At 55.0% G+C, this 25737-nt stretch overlaps 1 protein-coding gene across 1 annotated transcript in view; it reads right to left on the reverse strand.

Moving 5' to 3' along the window:
• ITGAE (integrin subunit alpha E) overlaps positions 1–25737 on the reverse strand; it is a 51122-nt gene that overhangs the window by 15885 nt on the left and 9500 nt on the right. The window contains exons 6-24 of the mRNA XM_062175104.1: positions 25227–25373; positions 24761–24876; positions 24098–24249; positions 23305–23458; positions 22657–22807; positions 22247–22314; positions 21744–21879; positions 21249–21391; positions 20984–21124; positions 20336–20560; positions 19335–19465; positions 16493–16608; positions 15910–16073; positions 13952–14080; positions 7421–7494; positions 3160–3292; positions 1564–1662; positions 1001–1080; positions 306–377 (exon numbers count right to left, since the gene is read on the reverse strand). Coding sequence (XP_062031088.1) covers positions 306–377; positions 1001–1080; positions 1564–1662; positions 3160–3292; positions 7421–7494; positions 13952–14080; positions 15910–16073; positions 16493–16608; positions 19335–19465; positions 20336–20560; positions 20984–21124; positions 21249–21391; positions 21744–21879; positions 22247–22314; positions 22657–22807; positions 23305–23458; positions 24098–24249; positions 24761–24876; positions 25227–25373 — 2431 coding nt within the window. The remainder of the gene's footprint in view (positions 1–305; positions 378–1000; positions 1081–1563; positions 1663–3159; positions 3293–7420; positions 7495–13951; positions 14081–15909; positions 16074–16492; positions 16609–19334; positions 19466–20335; positions 20561–20983; positions 21125–21248; positions 21392–21743; positions 21880–22246; positions 22315–22656; positions 22808–23304; positions 23459–24097; positions 24250–24760; positions 24877–25226; positions 25374–25737) is intronic.

Raw genomic sequence — 25737 nt, forward strand, 5'->3', positions numbered from 1 at the left:
CTTTTCTATTACACCTCAAAGTGATCTTACCTTTCTCCTTATCTCCCAATGTTATAGCCCCTCTTTCCTGCATTATACCATGTCAGTTCTCTTTTGTACCAAGACCAGTTGGCACTGCTCCTCTGATAACCACCAGGGGTTTCTAGGACCTGACCAACGGTGCCCTAGAGTTCAGTGTCAGAGCCTTGGGCTCTGAGCAGCCTCTTAGAGAAAGGCAATGCCCCCCTCCACCCTGACTGACTACAGAGAATGAAGTATCTGTGACTACAGCAGTCACAGAGGTGTTGGCCCTGGGCACGACTTACTTGGAAAGAGCTGCAACAAAGGCATGCTTGACTTGAAGGCTGTGGGTCTCTGGAGGTCTTCTTTCATTGGAACTAGGAATAAGAGTGTTAGTTCACAGTGCATCTGCTTTGTATGTAAATGCTGCACCTGTACATTGGCTCCCTGGGGTTTTGGGAGAGTTGGATAAGAAAAGGCTCTTGGAGGTAAGAAATTAGAATGCAAACGAATCACAACAAGACCATACTTAGACAAACAGTGATTTCAAAGACTTCCAGCATCAACAATTGGGACCACATGATTCTTAGCTGTGGGGCCATCCTGTGCATTTCTGATGCTTACCAGTATCCCTGGCCTCTACTCACTAAATGCCAGTAACACCCCCAAGTCACAGCAACCCCAAAATGTCTCTGAATCACCCCTGCTTGAGAATCCCTTCCCAACTGTGCAGCGCCTCCACCCCCAGGCATGCAGGTTAGCAGAGTTACGCCAAAGTTAAGCCAGAACTAGAATTCCCATCTGAGCCGCGTCGTACACCACAGTTTTATTTGTGAATAAAAGAATATTTTGAATATCTTTGATACCAAGAAAGCTGACTCACTGCAGAGTAGGTGCCTTTTATGGTCTCACTCTGACAGTGAGGGCCACAGCTCCCAGCACGCATGTGGGAGATGTCTTCCAGAGCCACAGCCTACATCTGCCGAGAGGCACTACTTACTTGGTGACGTTCACGGTGATGTTTGCTGTCCTGTTTGGAAAAGCACTTTCCTCTAGCTGCCAAACTACCAAAACATTTGCCTATTTTAAAGGGGAAAAAAAAATTGTCATAGCACCATATTCAAACTGCTTACTACCCACTAAGCAGACCTAGGAGACAGAATTCCTCTTCCCCACAGCGACTTTCACATCCCTTACTCCGTGTAAACCTCAAGGTGTGCTGTGAACACAGCATTATTTCCCCTTTGACAGTTGAGGGAACCACTTCAGAGTTCCCCAACACAGAAAGTGGCAGGGGAGGAACTCACCTTGGAGCCAGTAACTTGGCCAGGTGTTCTCTCTATCCTCCCCCCAACTTCACCCTGCTTCCCTGAGGCGAGCCAACATTCTGTCTGGCTGTACACCAGAAAACTATCCCCCATCCCACACTCCCTCCTTTCAGAGCAAACAGCAGTTCTAGGCCCAGCTGTGGGTTGACCACAGCTGAGATTCAGATGAGGCTGGGATGTAGAAGGCGGTGACCCTAGGGTGGTGCGAACAGCCAACCAGTCAAGGCAGACTCACAGATGACCTCTTGAATACGGGGTGACCGATCTTGCACTTCATAATCAGGTCAGAAGCAACTGGCTTAGGGTCATCACACTGAATGTCTGGAGAGGGAGGCTGTTGACACAGAAGATGAGACTTCTTAACAACAACAAAACTGGCAGTCACACCCTGCCAGGAGCTGGGGACACAAATCAGTCTGGGTCCCTTATCTTTCTCACACGTTGAATTTACATTCAAGGCCAAGGAATAGTTCTGTGAGCCAGCTACAGAGGACAGCAGTGCAGAAGAAAATGAATCCCAGCTCCTGGGGAACCAGCCAAGTCTTCGTGGGGAAGGAGACGCTTGAGCTGGACTGTGGGCCAAGAGCACACTTAATGCACTGAGAGTGGAAGGCTAGCAGGAGCCCAGGCACTGCCACGCAGCCGTTCTCAGCCACGGTTCCTCATCTGGACCACTGGCTACAGAACCTTATTGGAGGGACTATTTTCTAACTTCTCCCAGGGACGGTATATTCTAGATGTATAAGAGATGTTTTCGCCAGCGCCGTGGCTTAACAGGCTAATCCTCCGCCTTGCGGCGCCGGCACACCGGGTTCTAGTCCCGGTTGGGGCGCCGGATTCTATCCCGGTTGCCCCTCTTCCAGGCCAGCTCTCTGCTATGGCCCGGGAAGGCAGTGGAGGATGGCCCAAGTCCTTGGGTCCTGCACCCGCATGGGAGACCAGGAAAAGCACCTGGCTCCTGGTTTCGGATCAGCACGATGCGCCGGCCGAAGCGGCCATTGGAGGGTGAACCAACTGCAAAAAGGAAGACCTTTCTCTCTCTCTCTCTCTCCCTCACTATCCACTCTGCCTGTCAAAAAAAAAAAAAAAAGATGTTTTCACATTTGCCTACAAGGGATGCTGTCCTAGCCCAAATAGCCTAAGATGACCAGGGACAAACCTCTGCTTTGACAAAGTCAGGTTTACTGACTCATTGCCAAGAGGGAAACTGCGCTGTGGTCCGTCTCACCAGAGAGAGGGCTATTCATGGGTTCTGGGGAAGTGTGGAGTTCCAGCAAAACGTAGGCAAAGCGGAGCTGGAAGTGAAGGGGTCAGACCACATCAGGCCCACATTCAAAGTGTTCCCTGGGCCCTTCTCCTTGGAATGGTTCCGTTACTAGAGGTGTGGAAAGCTCCATCCAGAAACATCACCTGAGGCTCAGCACCTCAGATGGGAGCGGACGTTGCTTCTCTTTGTCAAAGTGACAGTGACAGAGAGATGATTTCATAAGGGATCGGACCTCAGACAGCCGCGCTTCCGATGGCCTGCGAGTGGGAGAACAGCCTTGCTCAGTGTTGTCCCACTTTGAGGTGGGGGGAGGGTGCCAGCCGGGTGGAGTTCACTTTTCCTTTCTCAGTGCCTTAGGGCAGCAGAGCTCACGTCTCTCCCTGGTTAAGAAAGGCTGCGAGCAAGTGTGTGGCAAAGCAGAGCCACTGAAGATTCTTAAGGTGATTGGGCCGGCAGGGATTCATCCAGTTAGTACTCGTTCATTGTGTGAACCAGGAGGAGGGGGAGGCAGCGCCAGGAAGCAGATAGGCGTCCCCATTCCCATTCCCATTCCCGCGTAGTTACCTTTTGCATCCTCTTGAAGTGTAAGTTTCGGGGATAACTCAGAGCCAGGCTGGTCATGAAGGAATCCTCCCCAGAGTTAGTCAGGCTGATGTTCATGGTCAGCTCCTTTGTGAGACCTACCACCAGTTCATCCCTGCACAGGGTATAGATAACAGTGTCACCAGCTCATCCAATCGATAAAACTTGGATGCACCAGGACAGCACGCTCTTTACTGACCGCTTAGGTAAGTTGCTTCAAGGACACCCTTAGCCTGCACTGACTCACCTTTGACGTAAGCAAACGCCTGGCCGGCCACACCCATCCCATGGGCCGCTGAGTAGGATAAAATAACATCTACCTTTGACTTAGTGCTGACCACGTGCCAAGAACTGTGCTTCACACACTCGACTAATCCCCTCAATGACCTGATGAAATAGTACAGGGCCTGTGTGGCGCAGCAGGGTAAGCCACCACTTGGATACCCATATCCCATACCAGAGTGTTGGTTCAAGTCCCAGCTGCTCACTCCTAATCCAGCTTCCTGCTAATGCATTGCGGGTGGCAACAGATGATGGTTCAAGTGCTTGGGTCTTTGCCACCCGCATGAGAGACCTGGATGGAGTTCCAGGCCCTTAGTTTCAGCCTGGCCCAGATTGGCTATTGCAGCAGTAAGCATATATATAGGAGATCAATCTCACTCTCTCTCTCTCTTTCTCTCTCTCTGCTTTGCAAGTAGATGAACATTTTTTAAAACTTAAAAATAAAGAAATAGTACAGTTACTCCAGTTTTATAGAAGAGGAAATAAGCCAAGAGAGGGTAATTTAAGATTTATTTATTTATTTGAAAGAGTTCTATATAGAGAGGGAGAGAGAGAGAGAGAATCTTCCATCCACTGGTTCACTCCCCCAGCCAGGATTGAGTCAGGCCAAAGCCAGGAGCCAGGAGCTTCATCCTGGTCTCCTACATGGGTAGCAGAGGCCCAAACACTTGCTCCATCTTCTGCTGCTTTCCCAGGTGCATTAGCAGAGAGCTGGATTGGAAGTGGAGCTGCACGGACAGGAAGTGGCTCCTATTTGGGACGCCAGCCTCGCAGGCTGAGGCTTTACTGGCTACGCCAGGGTGCTGGCCCCCAGAGGGGCTATTTTGCCTGAGGTCTAACAACCTCCACAGGGAGTTGGGAGAAGTGAATCTAAATCTGCTCCTACCACCGAGCCACTCTGACCCCAAGCAGGGTTCTCCCCGACACCAGCGCGGTGACTGCACACGGATTTCTGAGCACATTCTATACACCACGTGCTCTCTCACTGGAGATCAGCGTGTGTGAGAAGCACACACCATTCTGCCCCCACTGAGGCAGCTTCCTTGGCCTCAGCTTTCCCACCCACAAAACCGCCCAGGCCCTTCCAAATTAAAGGCACGAGTCCATTCAGCCTGGAGAGACTTGTCCTTCCAAACGCTGATGAACTGTGGGGCCCTGGGGCTGCAGAACCACTGTCAGCCGTCAAGATACACAGGAAAACACTAACCACACCAAGAAAACCTCCTAACCATCTGAAACGTCCAAAGGCAAAATGTGCAGCTCTGGAAGCAACGTGATATGTGTTGTCACTGCTTTGTTTTACTTGACAAGCAGACAGAGCTTCCATACGCTGTCTCATTACCCAGATGCTCACAACAGCCTAGGTCAGGTCAAGGCCAGGAGCCTGGAACTCCATCCAGGTCTCCTATGTGGATGGCAGGGACTCAAGTATTTGAGCTATCAGCTCCCAGGGTGCACAAGAGCAGGAAGCTGGAATCAGGAGCGTGACTGGGACTCAAACCCAGGGACTCCGATATGGGACTTGAGCGTCTTCCCTGCCAGGCCGAATGCCTGTGCCGTTTGGCTTTTTATCACAGCTGAGAAGAGGCTGGAGACGAGCTGCAGAGATGGTGACAGCCTGCCGTGAGGACCCATCTGACAGAGGAGACGCACACGCCTACAGGCATGGGGATGGGAAGAGGGAGGAGGAGTCAGACCACGGGGTAGGCAGAGCAGAGACAGACGAACAAGACAGGGAGCCAGTGATGTGCTCCAAGCTTCCAGCTTGCACGGCCGAGTGGTGCCACTGCCCGCAGGAGAGAACCCCGGAGAAAGAGCCCGTGCAGTCTGGGACGTGGGGAGAGGTGTGTGTAGGATGATGAGGTGGAGAGTAGAAGTGCCCGCTGGATCTGCTGTCCTGGTGTCCAGGGGAAGGGTGAGTGTCACCAGCCTGCTTCACCCAGTGCCTTCCCCTGAGGCCCAGGGACAGTTTCACAGGGCCTGGGATGCCGGTGTCTATGCCGGCACAGGTGATTGCCTAGGGAGAGGGGTCTGTAGTATTCAATAGGTTCTTCAGGGGGTGCATGAACACAGAAAGGTCAAAAACCACTTAGATCAATGCCCTTGAAAAAGAAGAGCTTGCTCCCTGTAGACACCAGGGGGCACCATTGGGCAAGCCGTGTGTGCTGTGTCTCGCTGGCAGCTGGTGGGGAGGGCTTTCTGGGCTGTGATCCATTCCCTGTTAGAAGCAGCTGGGACTGCCTGTTAGGCTGGATTCCAAAGCACTCGAAAGTTCTGAATTGGGTCCTTAGTGATGGGCTGCGCCAAGCGTCCCCATCTGAATGCATGTCCTCTGAACGTCTGAGAGGCCTTACCAGGACGCAGGGGGGTGCTCTTCTCCAGATGCCAAGTCTGGCCAAGCCGCCATTGGTCTCAGGACACACACACACGGCGCTGAGTAGCAATGGAGGGCATTCTAAGGCCACCATGTGTCCAAAACCAAGCTCGTGACCTCATCAGCCCTTGCCAAGCCCAGCGTGGTCCCACAGAACTTCTGCAGTGCCAGGCATAGTCTCCATCTGCTCTGCCCCTCCCAGCAGCCGGGTATAGGTATGCAGCCTTTGAGAGCTGGCAGGTGCAACAGAGAAACTAACTTTCCATTGTGTTGATTTTAAATGGAAACAGGAGCCAGCATTGTGGCACAATGGGCTAAGCTGGCATTGCATATCAGAGCACAGGTTGGACAACTAGCTGCTCCACTTCCAAACCAGCTCCTTACTAATGCATCTGGGTAAAGATGGGCTTGGTGCAGCCCATCACTAAGGACCCAATTCAGAACTTTCGAGTGCTTTGGAATCCAGCCTAACAGGCAGTCCCAGCTGCTTCTAACAGGGAATGGATCACAGCCCAGAAAGCCCTCCCCACCAGCTGCCAGTGAGAGACACAGCACACACGGCTTGCCCAGAAGATGGCACAGGGCTTGGGCCCCTGACACCCATGTGAGTGAAACATTTGGAGCTCTGGACGCCTGACTTCAGCCTGGACCAGCCCTGGCAGTAATCTGGGAAGGGAACCTGTGGATGGAAAATCACTCTCTCTGCCTCTCCCACTCTCTCTGTAACTCTGCCTTTCAAATTAATAAGTAAGCCTATTAAAAAAAAAAATTTGAAATAGCCAAATGGGAGCAGTGACCAGTGTCCCTGCTTCCACCTCTGCCCCGACAGCCTATTCACAACACGCAGCAAGAACAGCCTTGTTAGCCGGCGCCGTGGCTTAACAGGCTAATCCTCCGCCTTGCGGCACCGGCACACCGGGTTCTAGTCCCGGTTGGGGTGCCGGATTCTATCCTGGTTGCCCCTCTTCCAGGCCAGCTCTCTGCTATGGCCCAGGAAGGCAGTGGAGGATGGCCCAAGTCCTTGGGCCCTGCACCCGCATGGGAGACCAGGAGAAGCACCTGGCTCCTGGCTTCGGATCAGCGAGATGTGCCAGCCGCAGCGGCCATTGGAGGGTGAACCAACGGCAAAAAGGAAGACCTTTTCTCTCTGTCTCTGTCTCTCACTATCCACTCTGCCTGCTAAAAAAAAAAAAAAGAACGGCCTTGTTAAAATGCAAGGTTACCCCCTCGTCTGGTTCCCCAGCTCACAGGGAAAGCCCCTAGGAGGACCTCCAGAAACAGTGAATGAATGGGGGGAATTGGGCCAAGGGCAGATCCAGGAAAGAGAGCAGCTCCAACTGAGCGTTTCCTCGGAGTGAGGAACAGTGATTATGAACCTGGCATTGTCCACAACATCAAGAGACCAGGGTTCAAGTCTACCAAATGGCCCCCAAAACCCCATGCAAGCCTGCCTCCTAATCTATAAGATGGGAATACACATCCCATGTAGCCCTGAGGGCCCGGAAGGGAAGGGGGAGGGGGAGGGTGCACAGCTGGGGGAGGCTCTGCCCAGCTAAGCTACTGCAGGAATGAGCAGACCCGACTCACGGAGAAATGGCGGTGGCCACGTGTAGATCCGCGACACAGAACAGCTGATTCTTGCAGGCCTTCTCGTAGGGCAGCTATAACCAGACAAAGCAGGACAAGATCAGGGACGCCACGTTCGCCAGCAACCCGGCCAGGTATTGGCCGATCCTTCCCCCCTACCCTGAGCAGCACAGTCGGAGGGATGTGGGGGCCCCACAGAGCTGTGACTCTGATGCCATGGCAGCCTATGAGCCAGGCCTCCAGCCACAGTCAAAGCTGGGGTGCACTTTGTGGAAGGGTGGGTGCGCCCGTCACATGGACAGCATGTGCACCGAGCACGACACTCACGACTCCCTGCTGCGAACAGAGAGGAAGCCAGCTGCAGAAAAGCTTCCATCCCCACCACAGGTGGCAACAGCAGGAAGGAGGCCACAAACGGAGCAGTGCCAGGGCCTGGCCCCACGAGGGCCCCTCCCCTGTGGCCAGTTTCTCATCAATGATCGAGCTCCCTTGCAATCTAGCCCATGCATCACAAACTATTCCAGAAAGTTACAGCGGCTTCCAAGGGCTCCATTGAGGTGGAAAAGCCCCAGTTATCTGAGCTGAAAAGTAAAATTCTCTAAAGCCACTAGGTCTAGTTTTTAGCAGGAAGCCACACGGCCACCTGCTTCACCGGGAGTCTCTGGGTTGGCTCCTTGGCAGCCCGGGAGCACCCCAGCGGCGTCTGCTTCCCAGAGAAGGGAACTGTGATTGGCAGAGGTCAGAGCGCGGAGCTCTAACTGGGTCAGCAGCCTTGTGCAGGGGCTTCTGCTTTGTTTCTAAAATCGCCCGGTAGCCTGTTCTTTTCAGCCAGCCCCAGTGAGCCGGAGGAGTTAAGCACGAAGCTCATTTAGGGCCTCCGCCACATTCCTCCGTCACATTATATGTGGGTTACATTCTTTTCAATATATTTGCAAACTCTTACAGTCATAATTGACTGAGACAAGAGTCATAAGTAGATGTTAAGCAGGCTGGCATGACCTCGGGGCCTCTCACTTTCCCAGGGAAACAGCACCAGGGATGGAAGCCATCAGCTCCAGGTGCCACCTGATCTGAAGCGCTAGGGACACGACTCTGCTTTTATTTATTTATTTATTTATTTATTTATTTATTTATTTATTGACAGGCAGAGTGGATAGTGAGAGAGAGATAGAGAGAAAGGTCTTCCTTTTTGCCGTTGGTTCACCCTCCAATGGCCGCTGCGGCTGGCACATCTCGCTGATCCAAAGCCAGGAACCAGGCGCTTCTCCTGGTCTCCCATGTGGGTGCAGGGCCTAAGGACTTGGGCCATCCTCCACTGCCTTCCTGGGCCATAGCAGAGAGCTGGCCTGGAAGAGGGGCAACCGGGATAGAATCCGGCGCCCCAACCGGGACTAGAACCCGGCGTGCTGGCGCCGCCAGGCGGAGGATTAGCCTGTTAAGCCACGGCGCCGGCCTGCTTCTTGACAGTCTTGCTAGAAGTGCACGATATGAATCTGGTCACAAGGAGACCTCAGACAAGTCCAGCTTGAAGAACCTTCTACAAAATGGCCTGTGCCCTTCAGAAACCTCCAGGTCAGTGGACAATTTGAAAATATTCTGTGGATAATTCACTGGGTTTCCAGGTGTTACTAAAGCTAAAATAAAAGGCATTGGCGCTGCGGCGTAGCAGATAAAGCTGCCTCCTGAGATGCCCGCATTCCATATGGGCAACGCTTTGAATCCCAGCTGCTACATTTCTGATCCAGCTCCCTACTAACGTGCTTGGGAAAGCAGTGGAGGATGGCCCAAGTGCTTGGGCCCCTGCACCTATGTGGGAGACCCTGAAGAAGCTCCTGGCCCCCAGCTTTGGTCTGCCCCAGCTCCCACCATTGTGGTCATTTGGGGAGTGAACCAGCAGAAGAAAGACCTCTATCTTTCCCTCCCTCTCTCTCTCTGTAACTCTATCAAATAAAATAAAATCTTTTAAAATAAACAAACTACAGGGAGATGGGCCTGACTGAGCCATCCCCTCTTTTCAGTTCTTTAGGGAGAAAAAGGAAAGAAAATAGGAAGTTTTGGTTTTTTTAAAAGATTTATTTATTTGAAAGGCAGAGTTAGAGAGAGAGAGAGAGGGAGAGAATCTTCTATCCACTAGTACACTCCCCAGATGGCCACAATAGCAGGGGCTGGGCCAGGCTGAAGCAAGGAGCCAGGAGCTTCTTCCAGGTCTCCCACATGAGTGCAGGGGCCCAAGGACTGGGTCATCCTCCACTGCCTTTCCCAGCAAATTGGCAGGGAGCTGGATCAGGACTGGAGCAGCTGGAACTTGAACCGGCGCCCATAAGGGATACGGGCTCTGCAGGTGGTGGCTTAACTCACTGTGCCACAGCACTGGCCCCAGAAATTTGTGTTAGTAAGTCATTTTCTCCTTTTTCTTTTCTTTTCTTTTCTTTTTTTTTTTTTTTAACTGCTAGTCAGAGTGAGCGAGAGAGAGAAATATCTGCCATTTGCTGGTTCACTCCCCAGATGGCTACAACAGCTGGGGCTGGGCCAGGCTGAAGCCAGGAGCTTCTTCCAGGTCTCCACATGCGTGCAGAGGCCCAAACACTTGGGCCATCTTCCACTGCTTTCCGAAGCGCATTAGCAGAGAGCTGAATCAAACTTTCCATTTTCTAAATAGACTTAGGTCTTGCCCATAAAGTCAGTGATATGTTAACTGTTAAAAAAGGCTTAATTGCTTTACCAAACACAAGTTACACAGTGATGTGCACTGTTTTAATATGCATTTGACATTTATTTTCCAAAGATTATTTGAACAAATTTTGATGGGGCCGGCGCTGTGGCGCAGTGGGTTAAAGCCCTGGCCTGAAGAGCCGGCATCCCATATGGGCGCCAGTTCTAGTCCCGGACGCTCCTCTTCCGACCCAGCTCTCTGCTATGGCCTGGGAAAGCAGTAGAGAATGGCCCACATGCACCCACATGGAGAGACCGGAAGAAGTCTTTGGCTCCTGGCTCCAGATCGGCGCAGCTCCAGCCGTTGTGGCCAGTTGGGGAGTGAACCATCGGATGGAAGACCTCCCTCTCCCTCTCCCTCTTCTCTGCCTCTCTGTAACTTTGCTTTCCAAATAAATAAATAAATCTTAAAAAAAAAAAAAACCACAATCATGATACCATTATTTCCCTTAAAAATCACAGTAACCACTTAGTATCTTCAACTATCCAACCAGTGCCCAAGTTTTCAAATGTCTTGTGATTTTAAGTAGATTTGAATCAGGATCCAAATAGAATCCATACGTTGCTGTTTCCTTGCGATATATTTCCTTGCCATTTAAATTCTTTCAAAGAGATAGTTTGGGGTCGGCATTGTGGGGCACGGGTTAAGCTGCTGCTTGCTAGGCAGCAGCCCATATCAGAGAGTTCTGGTGCCAGCTGCTCCATGTCACATTGTCACATCCAGCGCACTGCTAACTGTGCCTGGGAGAGCGGCAGAGGATGGCCCAAGTCCTTAGGTTTCTGCCACCCATGTAGGAGACCCGGATGGAGTTCCAGGCTTTTGGCTTCAGATGAGCCCAACCCTGGCTATTGCAGCCATTTGGGAACTGAACCAGTGAATGAAAGATCCCTTCCCCTCTCCCTCTCCCCCTCCCCCTCTGTTGCTTTACTTTTCAAAATAAAAAATCTTTAGGGGCCAGCACTGTGGTGTAGTGGATAAAGCCGCAGACTGTGATGCCAGCATCCCATATGGGCACTAGTTCAAGTCCCAGCTGCTCCAGTTCTGATCCAGCTCTCTGCTAATGCACCTGGAAAAGCATCAGAAGATGGCCCAAGTGCTTGGGCCTTTGCACACACATGGGAGACCTGGTCTGGCCCGGCTGTAGCTGTTGAAGCCCTTTGGGGAGTGAATCAGCAGATGGAAACACTCTCTATCTCTTTGTAACTCTACCTTTCAAATAAATAAAATAAATCTTTAAAAAATAAAATAAACTATATGCATAATTAATGGTAATCTACTTATCACCAACATTATATAAATTAGTTCTCCTAGTCTTTTGTGAATCATCTAACTTGCTATCAGTACCAAATTTTAAAAATTATTTTACAAATAAATACACTATTATAAATTTAAGATTAATTTATTTATTAGTTGAAAGGCAGAGATACAGGGAGAGAAAGAAGTCTTCTATCTGCTGGTTCACTCCCCAAATGGCCGCAACAGCTGGAGCTGAGCCGATCCAAAGCCAGGAGCCAGGAGCTTCTTCTAGGTCTCCCACATGGGTACAGGGGCCCAAGCACTTGGGCTGTCTTCCATGGCTTTCCTAAGCACATTAGCAGGAAGTTGGATTAGAAGTGGAGCAACTGGGACTCAAATCTGTGCACATATGGAATGCCGGCACTGCGAGCAGTGGTTTAACCAGGTGTGTCACAGTGCCAGCCCCACTATTATGAACTTAGAATGAAGATGACAGAGGGCCAGTGTTGGCTGCTGCTTGAGACACTGACATCCATATCAGAGCAATGGTTTGAGTCCCAGCTACCCCACTTCCTATCCATCTCCCTGCTACTGCACTGGGGAAAGCAGAGGGAGATGCCTCAAGTACTTGGGCTCCTGCATCCATGTGGTAGACTGGATGGAGCTCCCAGCTTCTAGCTTCAGCCTGGCCCAGTCCTGGCTGTTACAGCCATTTGGGAAGTGAGCGGGTGGATGGAAGATCTCTCAGTCCCTCTGTCTTTTCCTTTCTCTTCCTACTGCTCTATCTTTCAAATAAATAAATAAATAAATCTTTAAAATGAAAAATATTAAAATGGGCATCAGCACCGTCGTGTAGCGGGTAAACCCACCTAGGGTGCGAGCATCCCATATGGGCGCCAGTTCAAGTCCCAGCTGCTGCACTTTTGATCCAGCTCCCTGCTAATGGTCTGGGAAAGCAGTGGAGGATGGCCCAAGTGCTTGGGCCCCTGCACCCACATGAGAAACCCGGAAGAAATCTCCTCATTCCTGTCGTCAGACTGGCTCGGCTCCAGCTATTGGGCCATCTGGAGAGTGAACCAGCAGATGGAGGACTTTGCTCGCTCTCTGTCTCTGTCTCTGTCTCTCTCTCTCTCTGTGTGTGTAATTCTGCCCTTCAAATAAATAAATCTTTAAAAAATATTTTTTTTAATTTTTTTTTTGAGATTTTTTTTTTTTTGACAGGCAGAGTGGACAGTAGAGGGAGACAGAGAGAAAGGTCTTCCTTTTTGCTGCTGGTTCACCCTCCAATGGCCGCCATGGTAGGCGCGCTGCGGCCGGCGCACCGCGCTGTTCCGATGGCAGGAGCCAGGTTCTTCTTCTGGTCTCCCATGGGGTGCAGGGCCCAAGCACTTGGGCCATCCTCCACTGCACTCCCTGGCCACAGCAGAGAGCTGGCCTGGAAGAGGGGCAACCGGGACAGGATCGGTGCCCCGACCGGGACTAGAACCCGGTGTGCCGGCGCCGCAAGGCGGAGGATTAGCCTGTTAAGCCACGGCGCCGGCCTTTTAAAAAATATTTTAAGATTGGGATGGAGAGGGAGTAGGAGATGGGATGGTTTGCGGGTGGGAGGGTGGTTAGGGAGGGAAGAACCGCTATAATCCAAAAGTTGTACTTTCGAAATTTATATTTATTAAATAAAAGTTTTCTATAAAAATATGTATATTAAGATGACAGTCTTTGCTGCAGGGACCAGATTTTCCCACTTCCCGGGCAGAGGGGCCGCGTGGACTTCACCAGCTTGTGTCGCTCTCCTGTTCCCACTCACTCTGTGTGACTGACATGTGCAGAGGGTAGCGACCAAAACCGGAGCTAAAGGTTTCTATGACCTAATTCATCCGGAACATGTTTAGTAAAGACAGTGACAGCGGCGAGTGTGCTATGATGACCTAGGAACACACTTTGCTACCTGGAGCTTGCTTGTGCCTGCTGGACGGCTTCTCTGGAGACCAGACTCACTCCCGCCAGCTGTAACTACTACCACCCTCCCTGCCGATGTATCTACACTCTATAAGGAGGTGGGCGGAACAGCCTGGAGGCCAGGGCTCCTCGGGGTGGGAAAATCCCCTCAGACCCCAGAGGGTCAGCGAGCTGACCCTTCACTCCCCGCTGCGATCTCCCTTACTCATAGGAATCGCTTCTCGCGACACTCCCCACCGGGGCACTGGAGCGGAGGTGGGGGTGCAGGTGGGTGGGGCCAGACATTCGGCCTGTGGGCTGGGTTTGAGTGGCAGCTCACCAGAGGGCACCCTCTCTGCAACGCAGGGCAGGATGGCTCCAGCGCAGCCCCCTCAAGGGAGCCCCACCCCCACCCCCATCAGAGACCCTTGCCATGGGAGGGTGGCCGTCTGCAACTCACATGCTGCACCTCTGGTGACCAGAAAGCAAACGAGTCCTGGGGGGGGGAGGGATACCTCCAGGACTCAGCCACCCCATTAGCACAGTGAGGGGCCTACATGCAGCCTGAGGCCTGTCCATCCCACTCACATATCCCGTGGGGTCAGGGGAGCCGGTGCTTTGTGTGGGACAGTCCCCGGGCAGGTCACCTGGAAGATGGCGGTGGGCTCCGTGTACTTGTCCAGGATGGGCTGGGGGCGGTCCCACCGTCCCTCCTGGGTCTGCAGATGGTAGCTGACCTTGACGGTGATGTTGGAAAAGCAGTCCTCCTCACAGAGCTGTGGGATCCGTGCCGGAGAACAGGTGACAAGGAGAATGCTTTTAACCATGACAGAGTCACAGTAAGAAATCAACAACAGAGGTGCCGAGTCAGCGGTCCTAACCACCTTCCAAACGAGCAGGCCTGAAGGGACACCTCCTAGCACAGCAGCTGTGCTGCACCACTTGCGGTGCCCACATCCCATCTCAGATGCCAGGGTTTGAGCCCTGGCCCCATTCCTGATCCCAGCTTCCTGCCACGCGGATCCTCGGAGGCACTGGGGTCCCAGCCCCTCTGTGGGAAACCCGGACTGAGTTTCTGGCTCCTAGCTTCAGCCTGACTGAGCCCGAGCTGTTGCAGGCACTTGGGGAATGAACCAGCTGGTGGGAGATTCCTCTCTCTCTCTCGATAATGAAATAAAACGAGGCTTTCTACCATAACAGTTTTGAACACTGGAGAGTTCGTGAACATGACCCCTGGCAGAAAAATGCAGCTTTTACATGGTAAAGGTCACAGACACGCAAGAAACTCGTTCTTAATCCAGTCAAGCCATCCCTTCAGGCGCAGGCATTGGCCTGGAGGTCAGGACACCCATGGCCCAAACTGGCATAGCCGCATTCAGTATCTGGCTCTGGTTCTTGACTCCAGCTTCCTGCTAACTTTGGGAGGTCACAATGACAGCCCAAGTAAAGGGATCCCTGCCACTCCCTAGGGAGACCTGGATTGAGTCCCTGGCTACCAACTTTAGCCAGGCCCAGCCCCAGTGAGTGGAGGCGTTTGAGAATCCAGCAGATGGGAACTCTCTCTGTGTCTGTCTGTCTCTTTCTCTCAAAAAAAAAAAAAAAAAATTACAATCAACTTGGAAGCAGATTTGTGGTCAGAAGAATAATTCATGAATTTGTTTATTGGAATAAACAATCCCCATTAGTCCAAAGTTCTGGGTCCTACTAGGCTGAGTTCTGGTTCATTCCCCAAATTCTTGTAACGGCCAGGTCTGGGCCAGGCTGGAGCCAGGAGCCAGGAACTCCATCCGGGTCTCCCACGTGGGTGGGAGGGGCCCAAGCACTTGGGCTGTCTTCTGCTGCCTTCCCAGGCCACAGCAGGGAGCTGGATCGGAAGTGGAGCAGCTAGGGCTCCATCCAGCACGCTGATATGGGATGCTGGCATTGCAAGCAGTGGTTTAACCCGTGATGCCACAACACTCCCCTTTCTTTTTCTTTTTTTCTATTTCTACCTTTCAGTTGTTTAATTTTTCTGATGGTGACTTGCCTTCAGCTCCCGTTAGTACCAGGTGAGGCTGGGGCACGGCGGGGAGGGGCGCTCGCTCTGCCTGGTTGTTACTAAGAAATGCCGGCAATCAGGGCACCTCGCTTTCCGTCCACTTCCAGGAGACTCAGAGCCCACACTCCACGACAGCAGTGTTTCTGCTATTATCGCCTCCAGCTTCCGCGTCATGATGTGATTCTTGGTCCATTATGACTATTTTTAAACATGTATTTGAGAGGCTCCCACGTGCTGGTTCACTCTCCAACCGCCCACAATGGCCAGAGCTGGGTTGAGCTAAAGCCAGGAGCCAGAAATCGTGGTGGGCAGGTACCCAGTTACCTGAGCCACCCTGTGGCCTCCCCAGGCCTGCATTAGCAGGAAGCTGGAGTCAGGAGCTGGAGCTGGGAACTGAAGTTCAGTACTCCGATGTGGGACACGGGCATCTTAGCCGCTATGCTAACCACCTGTTCCCTGCCATGACCGTCTTCATCACCTCGTTTGCGTGAGGAGCACACACCGCTCACTTGTAGTCTTTTCTCAAGGACAGGCAGCTCCAGACTCCCGCCTGAACTCCCCACGCACCTGTGCCTCCGCGGGGGCGAGCTCAAAGCGCTCACACATAGAGAAGCCACTGGCCCACTCCCTCCGCTGGCCGAGACAGGGACTCGTGTTTAGGCACTGCAGCCTTCTCCTGGGTTTCAGCACGTCCACGTCCAGCGTGAAGTTGAGGGCTGTCTCTCCAAGGCCTGGCAATGCACATCAGGCTGGGAGGGGGCCTCGGCCTGCCCCCACCAGTGGCCCACCCTCCCTGCCCCGGGAAACAGCAGCCCCGCGAGGGTCAGGAAGGGGGACGCAGAGAGGCCAGGCCTCCTTCGGTTCTCCAATCCCACCCTCGCCTGGGAGACACAGACAGAGGAACACCCTTCCCAGCTGCCCTGCACCCGCACAGGGGCGGGCACAGCGATGGGACTTGGAACCTTCTTCTGAGTCTTCTACCCAAAACTCAGCCCCGAGGAGAGGACCCCATACCGTGCTTCCCAATAGGGAGTGTGGCCTGCAAGGCCGGGACCTCATGGCAGCACCCTCTCCAGCCACCTTCCCTGCCCCTGCCACAGCCAGAGAGCAACGCCCCCCAAGGCCCGGGCTCAGCTCAGCTGCCTCTTACCTGACTCAGAGCTGTTTTGAAAACACAAATGTGCTATTGTGATGCCGTTGAAGCCAATGGGCAGTGGGCAGGGTTTGAAGGTCATGGACACATTCAGACGAACCACGGGCCGGGAGCTACGCAACACAGCAAGGAGGACCATGAGAAGTGGCGGGGGGACTTGTGGGGGCGTGCTCAGCTGGTGCATGTGTGTACCAGCGGATTTCCACCGAACATCTCCAGTACGCAGGTGCTGCGCTGAGTCCTCAGGACCCAGGAAGGAAAGAGGCAAAGCCCTGCTCTGGTGGGAAAGCAGTGGCAAATACACAAAACAGGGAAACTGTGTACTGTAACGCCGATAAACGTAATGCAAGATAAAGTAATAGAGGCCAGGTGGTCAGGGATGGCCTCACTGATGGGGAGCATTTAAGTAGAGATCTGTTAACAAGAAAGAGCTGCCCGGTGGCACAGCAGGTTAACGCCCTGGCCTGAAGTGCCGGCATCCCATATGGGCGCCGGTTTGAGACCCGGCTGCTCCACTTCTGATTCAGCGCTCTGCTATGGCCTGGAAAAGCAGTAGAGGATGGCCCAAGTCCCTGGGCTCCTGCACCTGCATTGGAGACCCGTATTAAGCTCCTGACGCATAGCTTCGGATCCGTGCAGCTCTGGCCATTGCGGCCAATTGGGGAGTGAACCAGTGGATGGAAGACCTCTCTCTCTCTCTCTGCCTCTCCTCTCTCTGTGTAACTCTGACTTTCAAATAAATAAATAAATCTTAAAAAAGAAAGAGCTGCCCAGGAGTCAGTGTTATGCCGTAGTAGATGAAGTTGCTGCCAGTAATGCAGGCATCCCAGTGAGCTCTGGTTCGAGTCCCGGCTGCTCCACTTCCAAGCCAGCTCCCTGCTAATGTGCCTGGGAAAGCAGTGGAAGCTGGCTCAGGTGCTTGGGCCCCTGCACCCATCTGGAAGAAGCTCTTGGTTTCAGCCTGGCCCAGCCCCAGCCATTGTGACCATTTAGGGAGTAAACCAGCAGATGGAAGACCTCTCTGTATCTCCCTCTCTCTCTGTAACTCTGCCTTTCAAATAAAATAAATCTTTTTTTTTTTTTTTAAGAGCTGCCTATATAGAGCTGGAGAAAGAGGATTATAAGCAGCAAGCATGGTTAGTGCAAAGGGCCTGTGGCAGGAATGAGCTTGCTTTGTCTGAGGAAGGCAAAGGTCAGCAAGACTGGTGAGACAGGAAGTGACAGGAGACGGGAGTGGAGCGGTGGGCAGGGCCAGGTCACAGGCAGCCCTGGAGGCCATGCTAAGGAGTCTGGGTTTACTCTAAGTGGGAGCCATGGAGGGGTCTGCGGCAGCAAAGTGCAGGACCACTCTGGCAGCTGAGTGGAGAACAGAGCGTGGGCTGTGGAAGAGGGAAGTGGGGAGCTCCGGTGCCCACAGAGCCGTTGTGGGCTTGCTGATGGGGGGGAGGGGGAGGGAGAAGATTCCGGAGGATGTGCAGGTTTTGGTCCTGAATGTGTGGGTGGATGACGACAGCACTGCTGAGACAGGAAGCCCGAGGGAGCGGCAGATCTGGGGGAACGAAGGCTGGGTGAGATGCAGAGCCCAGTCTTAGGCGCATGCGCGTTGCGCAGTGGCCGAGCAGGGGCAAGCGGATAGCCAAGCCCGGAGCACATGCGCGGGATGAGCAGACAGGAGCTCCGTCCAGTTATCTCTAGCCACAGGGCTCGAGCGTCCCTGGGGATGGAGCCCGGCAGCTCCAAGGTTCCCCATGGTAACAGCAGCCACCAGGAAGCACTGCGCCAGATGCTTTGTGCATATAAGGGGGCTTCAAAAAACTCACGGAAAATGCGTACTATCGGCTGGCGCCCTGGCTTAACAGGCTAATCCTCTGTCTTGCGGCGCCAGCACACCGGGTTCTAGTCCCGGTTGGGGTGCTGGATTCTGTCCCAGTTGCTCCTCTTCCAGGCCAGCTCTCTGCTATGGCCCGGGAAGGCAGTGGAGGATGGCCCAAGTGCTTGGGCCCTGCACCCGCATGGGAAACCAGGAGAAGCACCTGGCTCCTGGCTTTGGATCAGATCAGCGCGATGCGCCAGCCACAGCGGCCATTGGAGGGTGAACCAGCGGCAAAAAGGAAGACCTTTCTCTCTGTCTCTCTCTCACTATCCACTCTGCCTGTCCAAAAAAAAAAAGTGTACTATCAAAAACTTAGATTTGAAACTTGGATTTCAAACAATTTTGGATCAAACAAAATAAACTTGAATCTTAATTCCATTTTCCAAAAACTTTTAAAATGATTTTTGAAAGTGTATTTTACTTTACTTATTGATTTTATTTAAAAAGCAGAGCAACAGAGAAAGAGACAGAGAAAGAGATCTTCTATCCGTTGGTTCACTCCCCAAATGCCCGCAACAGCCAGGGCTGGGTCAGGCCAAGGCTGAATGCCTGGAACTCTATCCGGGTCTCCTTTGTGAATGGCACGGACCCAAGTACCCCTCACCTACTGCCTCCCAGGGTGCAAATTAGCAGAGAGCCGGGACTGAAACGCAAGCACTTGGATGTGGGATACAGGAGTCCCGAGCAGCATCTTCACCTAGGCAAAATCCCCTCCCATAGTCCTCACTACTCCATGCTGTTCCTGATTATAGACAGACAAGGAAGTTGGGACTTGGAATCAAATAGCAGGCCCCAGGGGCACACCTACAAGTGAGAGCTGAGGTTTAAGGCCAGACTTCAGAATACCAGCCCTTACCCCCTGCACTTCCTCCCTCCTTCCCACCGCACTGGGGCTTTGCGTGAGGCCACTTAGGGCAGGCAAGTGGGTGAGGCTAGGGCCCAGGACCCCAGAAGGCAGACTCCTACCGGAGCACAACTGCTCGGCCCAGCGTGCCCACGGTGATGTCGGCAAGGCCATCGCCACTGAAATCTGAGCCGCCAGCCACAGACACACCGAAGTAACGGAGTCCTATGGCCACGGCTGAGGCCTTGATCCGCTGTGGAGACAGAAACACAAGGCATGGCAGCGGGGCGGGGTGGGGGCAGCAGCAGCCACCATCCCGCCACCATCCCGCCCCCGGGCTCCTCCATCTAGAAACAGGAAAGAGGGCAAGGCTTCCCAGAGGAAGTGGCACTGGGCAGGTGCGACTTGCTAGGGGACAGTGAAGAGAAGGGTGAAGTGTAGGAAAAACCAAGGGCTTTGAAGAGTGAGCTCCTCAGGGAGGCAGGTGCAGGGTGGGAGAGGGGGAGGCGGTGAGAGCTGGACATTGTGGGTGGGCGTCTGAGGGAGGGGTGAGCTGGGCTGGTGGCTGGGGAATGGGACAGAAGGGCTGGATTTGAGAGTGAGCGAGACTCATTAGGACATGGGCACCGACACAGTGCCCGGTGCCCAGACAATCCCAAGTTTCTGGTGTGGAGAATGGAGGTAGGTGGGGGACAGAAAGGCAGCCAATCTAGGGAGGAAAGGATGCCCCTGCTGGGCCAAGGAGCGTGAGACTCCTGGGGGCCTTCCAGGGGGAGGTGGCTCCAGAGTAGCTGGGAGCGGAGGGCTATGTCCATCAGAGATGTGGTGTGAGAGGCTGGCAGCTGGGCCTGGGGGACAAGAAGTAAGCAGGGAGGGGCTTGGGAAGGCAGGGGCCAGAGAAAGGGCAGAGAGGAAGGAGAGGGCTGAGGGGGTCCAAGGAGGGAAGGAGGTGTCAGTCAGGGGAGTAGATAGACACTGTCCCCCGGCTGAAGGGTCTGCAGGGAGGCCCTGGCCCAGAACCTCCCCTTCACTGGGCACTCCCAGCCCCTGAGGCCTGCCCGGCACTGGGGACCACAGCCGACATCAGGTCCCAGAGGGGAGGCAGCAGAGGGCCCAGGGTCACCTGTGAGGGGCTGGCGGAGAAACCGTCCCGGTGTCCGTTGTAGATGTACACGCTGCCGAAGCTGGCACCATCGTCTGCCCCGACACCCTCCAGGGGGGCCCCGACAGCCACATCTGTGAACCCGTCCTGACTGATGTCCCCCACAGCCGCCACGGCGAAGCCGAAGCGGGCATCAGTGAGCCCTGGGGACCCGCTCAGTGTGTGTGCCAAGGAGAAGGAACCAGACTGTAAAACACACAGGCAGCTCGGGGGTGAAGGGCAAGCACACCCCAGGGCCACCCAGGAGGTACCCCCGCGCCCCCGCACCGGGCTCGCTGATCCTGCTTTCTCAGCAGGTGTCTAAGGCTCAGAGGAGGGGTGGGGCCGGTGGTCAAGCTGGAGTCCGCCTGCCTTCATGGTCAGGGCCCAGAGCCTGCCTCCTCTACTCCCACGGGCAGGGGCACCCAAGTGCCCGTCCTGGCTCTCCCACACACTTGCTGTCTCAGCATCACAGGTGAGAGAGCAAAGTGCACCCCACAGCGAGAAGGGGTGTGATGGCCCCTCACTGCCCATCAGGATGAGCTGTGGCAGGGGGAGTACAGCCACCTCCGCCCCCCCGCACCTCCCAGCACTGCCCGCTGGCTGGGCTGAAGACAGAGACCCTCCCACCTGCTCATGCAGCTGGTACACGTAGACTCTGCCTTCCTCTTTGTGGACGTGGTAAAACGGAGCAGCCACCAGCAAGAAGTTGGTGGTCCCATCCATGTCGATATCCACGGGGCACAGCTCAGAGCCAAAATAGGACCCCATCTACAGCCCAGGAGGACCAGGGCTCAGGGAGCGCTGTCCTTCCCCCTGCCCTCCCGTCCCTCCCTCCCCCAGGTGCCTCCAGATCCTCCTCCCTAATGATGGAGGGGGCTTCCCCGGCAGGTACCTGCTCTCCTTCCAGCACCTGCGCGAAAGCGGTCCGTGTACCCTCCTTCTGGAGCTCAAACACTGCCCCTCGCTGCTTGTGCCGTGGAGCCCCTGCCACGTAGGTGAGGCCACAGGCCTTGTGCAGCACGGCCACTGAGTAACCTGGGGAGGCGGAGGTGGCGCCTAAGAACAGGTGCTCAGCCGCCTGGGCCCTGGGCACTTCACCTTCCCGGCACCAGTCACGGTCACACGATGCACATACTGCCGTGTATGGCGCGGCACAGAGCCCCGCAGCCACCCCCGCACCATCCCGACGTAGAGGCCAGGGGATGCCCACCGAAGTCAGTAAAGGAGAGGTCACTGCCCCCCGCCCCACCCCACGCAGGAGTCTCAGTGTGACCCATGTGACCAACCAGGGCCCGCCCCCTTGAGGAAGTGGAATGCAGCCTAAGGCACAATCTCAGAGGTGGGGTCTCCCCGGCTCACCCAGGTAGCCCCCAGGCCCGGCGCCTACCCAGGTAGCCGTACTGCGCAGCCTCAGCATCGGCCGCAGTGTGGTTGAGGAAGCGGCCCTGGCGGCTGCGCACGTGGTAGAGCAGGGCGCCCCCGGACCAGTCAAAGGCCCCGACAGCGCCAAGCAGCACCTGGTCCTGCAGGGGCGGGGAAGGGGACCAGTGAGCGGGAGGGAGCCAGGTGCCAGTGCAGCAAAGCTTGCTGAGGGCAGGGGTGCGCTCTGAGGTCTGGACCCAAAGGGCCCGAGAAGCCGGCAGGATGCGGAGACGGCTGCCCCCGGGCTCCTGCCTTGGATGGGTGACACTGTCAGCGTAGATGCCTCAAGAAGCTAACCAGGGGGTCCCCTGCACCTCCTGGGACCACCGGGAGCTCTGCCTGCAAACTGATACAGGCCCAACCCTGCCTTGCTTGGCTGTGTTAAGAGCAACTACTGGGGTCCTGGGGCCCTGGGTACCAGCCCAATGCCAACAGGTGAGCCTGCCTGGAGCCCCGTGGGCCACGTACCTCGTCCAGGATCTGGGCACTGAAGCCAATCTGTGCCAGCTGGAAGTGGAGGGCCTCTCCGACTGCGCCTGGGAGCCAAGAAGCCCGTGAAGGGTGACCAGGTGGGGAAATGGGCCCGGCAGCGGGCTCACGGCAGAGACGCGGGCGCTGCTTCGGCAGCTAACGCCGAGTAGGTGTGGGCGGAGCTCCTGAGAGAAGGAGCTCTGTCCCCGTGTTTCTCCAGCCCCGGTTCAGGTCCTCAGAGCCTCGTGGGGGTTCCAGCGAGCCAGGGGGGCTGGGGGATTGCTGCCGTTTTAGACATGGAACAGCGGAGGCCCAGGGAGGGGACGGGAACTGCTCCGAGTGCCTCGTGGAAGTCGGACAGAGCAAAGTTGGGGGCGCAGGGCCGGGCCGGACCCCCGAGCCCTCACCTTCCGTGCGGATGATGCTCTGCTGTAGCCTGCTCAGGAGCCCGTCCAGCGCCGAGTAGTTGGTCACCTTGAAGGCGTGGGTCTCATCAGGGTCCGAGGCGATCAGCTTCAGCTCCAGTTCAGTCTGAGGTTTCTTAAACGCATCTCCCACCTGCACGGAGGCACTGGGTCACTGGGGCAGCCCAGGGAGGGCTGGCTGATTCCTCAAGCCCCAGTGACTCACCAGGCCACGAGAGAGAGCCAAGAGCCCCTACGTGCCCTACAGGGCCCCCTTCGCCTGCCTCCTTCTGTCCTCACACTCTTGGAGCCAAACTCCAGTTTTCCCAAGCTCCATGTGCTTTCCTGGGCCCACCAGACTCCTTTTCCCGTCTGCACATGCTGGTCCCTCTGCTTGCAGAACCCCTCTGCTGTGCCCCGCATCAGCCAGTACTGTCTGTGCTCCAGCACCACCTCCTCCAGGAAGCTCCCTGATGTTCCCCCTGCGTGCTTCCACCATCACTGCTCGGCCAGCGAGCTGTGACTGCCATTAGGAAAGGGGTGGGAGGTGGGGACACCGGATGCGGGGAGCAGGACACTGTTTTCAGGCCCTCTGTCCCCCACCCCAGACTGTGCAGGGTCTGGCGGTGGCCCCCAGCACCAGGCTCTCACCCCGATGGCAAAACGCTCAATGCCCCGCATCTTGGGTGAGTTGATGACAGCCGTGAGGTTGAGGGGGTCCTCAAATGTGTCCCCGTCGGTGAGCACCACGATGACCTTCGAGGCCTTTTTTCTGGAGCCGTGCCTCGGCGTGAAGATGTCGTCTCTGTCGGAGAGTTACCGTGAATGAGGAGCAGTTTGCCCAGGGGTGCGTGGGCTCAGGGGTAGAGCTGACTCCCTGGCCTGTTAGAACTGGAGAGGATTACCCAGCCCTCCCAGAGGGGGAACAGCGAGGTATCTGCAGCACAGGTGTCTCTCTCCTCACTGCTCCCAACACAAAGGTGCCGGACAGCGCTTGGGTGTGGCCCTTTTATGCGTGTGCAGGAGCAGTGATGGCACGAGAACCACAGGCCAGGCCAGGCGGCGCAAGCGTTGTCTGTGCTGAGTTTTCAACTCTTCCACGGTGAGAAGAATCCTCAGAGAGTCCCACAGGGCAAGCACCGTTAGCATCCTCATTTTAACGGAAACTGAAGCACAGAGCGGGGTGGCTCCCTTGCCCAGGGACAAGCTGGAAGTGGGATTTGAATCCCCACAGCCTGTCCCCGCATTCTCTGTTCTACAGCCTCTTGCAGGAAGACGTCTCTGGAAGAGCTTTTGGAGGGCAGCCCCCACAGGGGAGTTGAAGCCTCAGCCCCTCCTCTCTCAGCGCCATCCAGCCACCCACAGAGGCCCTGAGCCGGCCCCAGGCAGCCCCTACCCCCACCCCGGTGCAAGGTCAGGTCATTCCCGCAATGCTCACACTCACAGCACGTGCTGAATGGCCGAGGCAGTCCTGGTGACGTTCCTCACTTGAGTGATGTTCTGGACCTTGGCGAGGGAGGCTGTCATATTCTGGCTGTCCTGAAGGTTGAACTCGGTCTGGATGACCCGCCCATATTGCACCAGGGCAAAGCTGCACTGGAGGGGAGGGAGGGGTGACGGGGTGTTGGCAGAGCGGCCATCCCCAAGGCCACCTCTGGCACTGAGAGGGTCCCCCTGAAAGCGGTGGATACATGTACCCATTCTACTTTGTCTCTGGGCAGAAGGGAAATCTCCAATTAGGCAAGTAGGGGTGCAAGAGGGAATAACAGATTTCCCCCTAAATCCATGTTCCTCTCCACAGTGACTGTGAGACTGGGATATCAGCAAGTGTGATGCCGTCTTGAAATCAGCCACGTGCACTGGGTGTTGCCCAGTGTTGCTGCCCTGATTGGGCTACAGGAGACAGACAGCCCCAGACAAATAACCAGATACCTGCAGCTAGAGGTAACATCAAGACCAACAGAAGAACCACCCAGCTGAGCACAGCCCAAATACCTCTTGACCCACAGAGCTGTGAGCAAATGAAGCACAGCTTGTTTTGAGGCAGGCTGTCACACAACAGTAGATAAGTAACAGGTGATATGAGACTGGCTCTAGGGAGGCCCACCTCAAAACACTTCTCACTGAAGTTCGTCATCATGTTGGCAATGAAGTCTTTGGCTCTCTGGAAGTCTGGGGGGTCAATGCTTCCTGAACCATCTAGGACGATAGCAATCTCGGTGCCTGGCCAAGACAGCAAGCAGGTCAGGAGTGGGTGTGGGGTTTGGGGAAGGAGTGAGGGCAGCATGTCCTGCCTTATAGGGCACACCCCCCCACACCTCCATTCAGTCCTGAGGGCTCAGTTCAGGGAAGAAGCTAGGCAGGCTCCCAGGAGCGAAGCTTTAGTCTCAGGAGCAGAGGAAGCTGGAATGGGCTCTGCTCTTTCTGTGTGAGTCACGGCTCCCATCACTCCCGCCCTCTGGCCTGAGTTTCCCCATGCGTAGGATGGGACTGGCCAGACATGTGCATACAACCACTGCTTCCCATCTCGTGGAGCAAGGCACTCCTCACCCCCGGAGGCCACCTCTTCTCACCAGCCTCTTCTTCCTCTTCCTCCTCCTCCTCCGCCTTCTCCAGAGCCCGGCGCCACCTGGCTGTGCTCTCATCCTCCCCCATGCCGCCTTCTTTGTTTCGATAGCAGTCTCCAGCATCCACACGTCCATGTGGATCCAGGTGATTCTCTTCAAAGAACATGCATGGAAGAGCCCAGAACTGGAACCCAATTCCTTTCACACAAGGCCTCCACTCTGCCTTGCCTTTCTCTGGGCCTCAGGGTCCCTCTGCATCCTCCAGGGACTTTGGAGACCCAAGGGGATTTCTTTTTTTTTTTTTCTTTTTTGACAGGCAGAGTGGACAGTGAGAGAGAGAGACAGAGAGAAAGGTCTTCCTTTGCCATTGGTTCACCCTCCAATGGCTGCCGCGGCTGGCATGCTGTGGCCGGCGCACCATGCTGATCTGAAGGCAGGAGCCATGTGCTTCTCCTGGTCTCCCATGGGGTGCAGGGCCCAAGGACTTGGGTCATCCTCCACTGCACTCCCTGGCCAC

This window comes from Lepus europaeus, chromosome 18, assembly GCF_033115175.1.
Source record: "Lepus europaeus isolate LE1 chromosome 18, mLepTim1.pri, whole genome shotgun sequence".
NCBI lineage: Eukaryota > Metazoa > Chordata > Mammalia > Lagomorpha > Leporidae > Lepus > Lepus europaeus.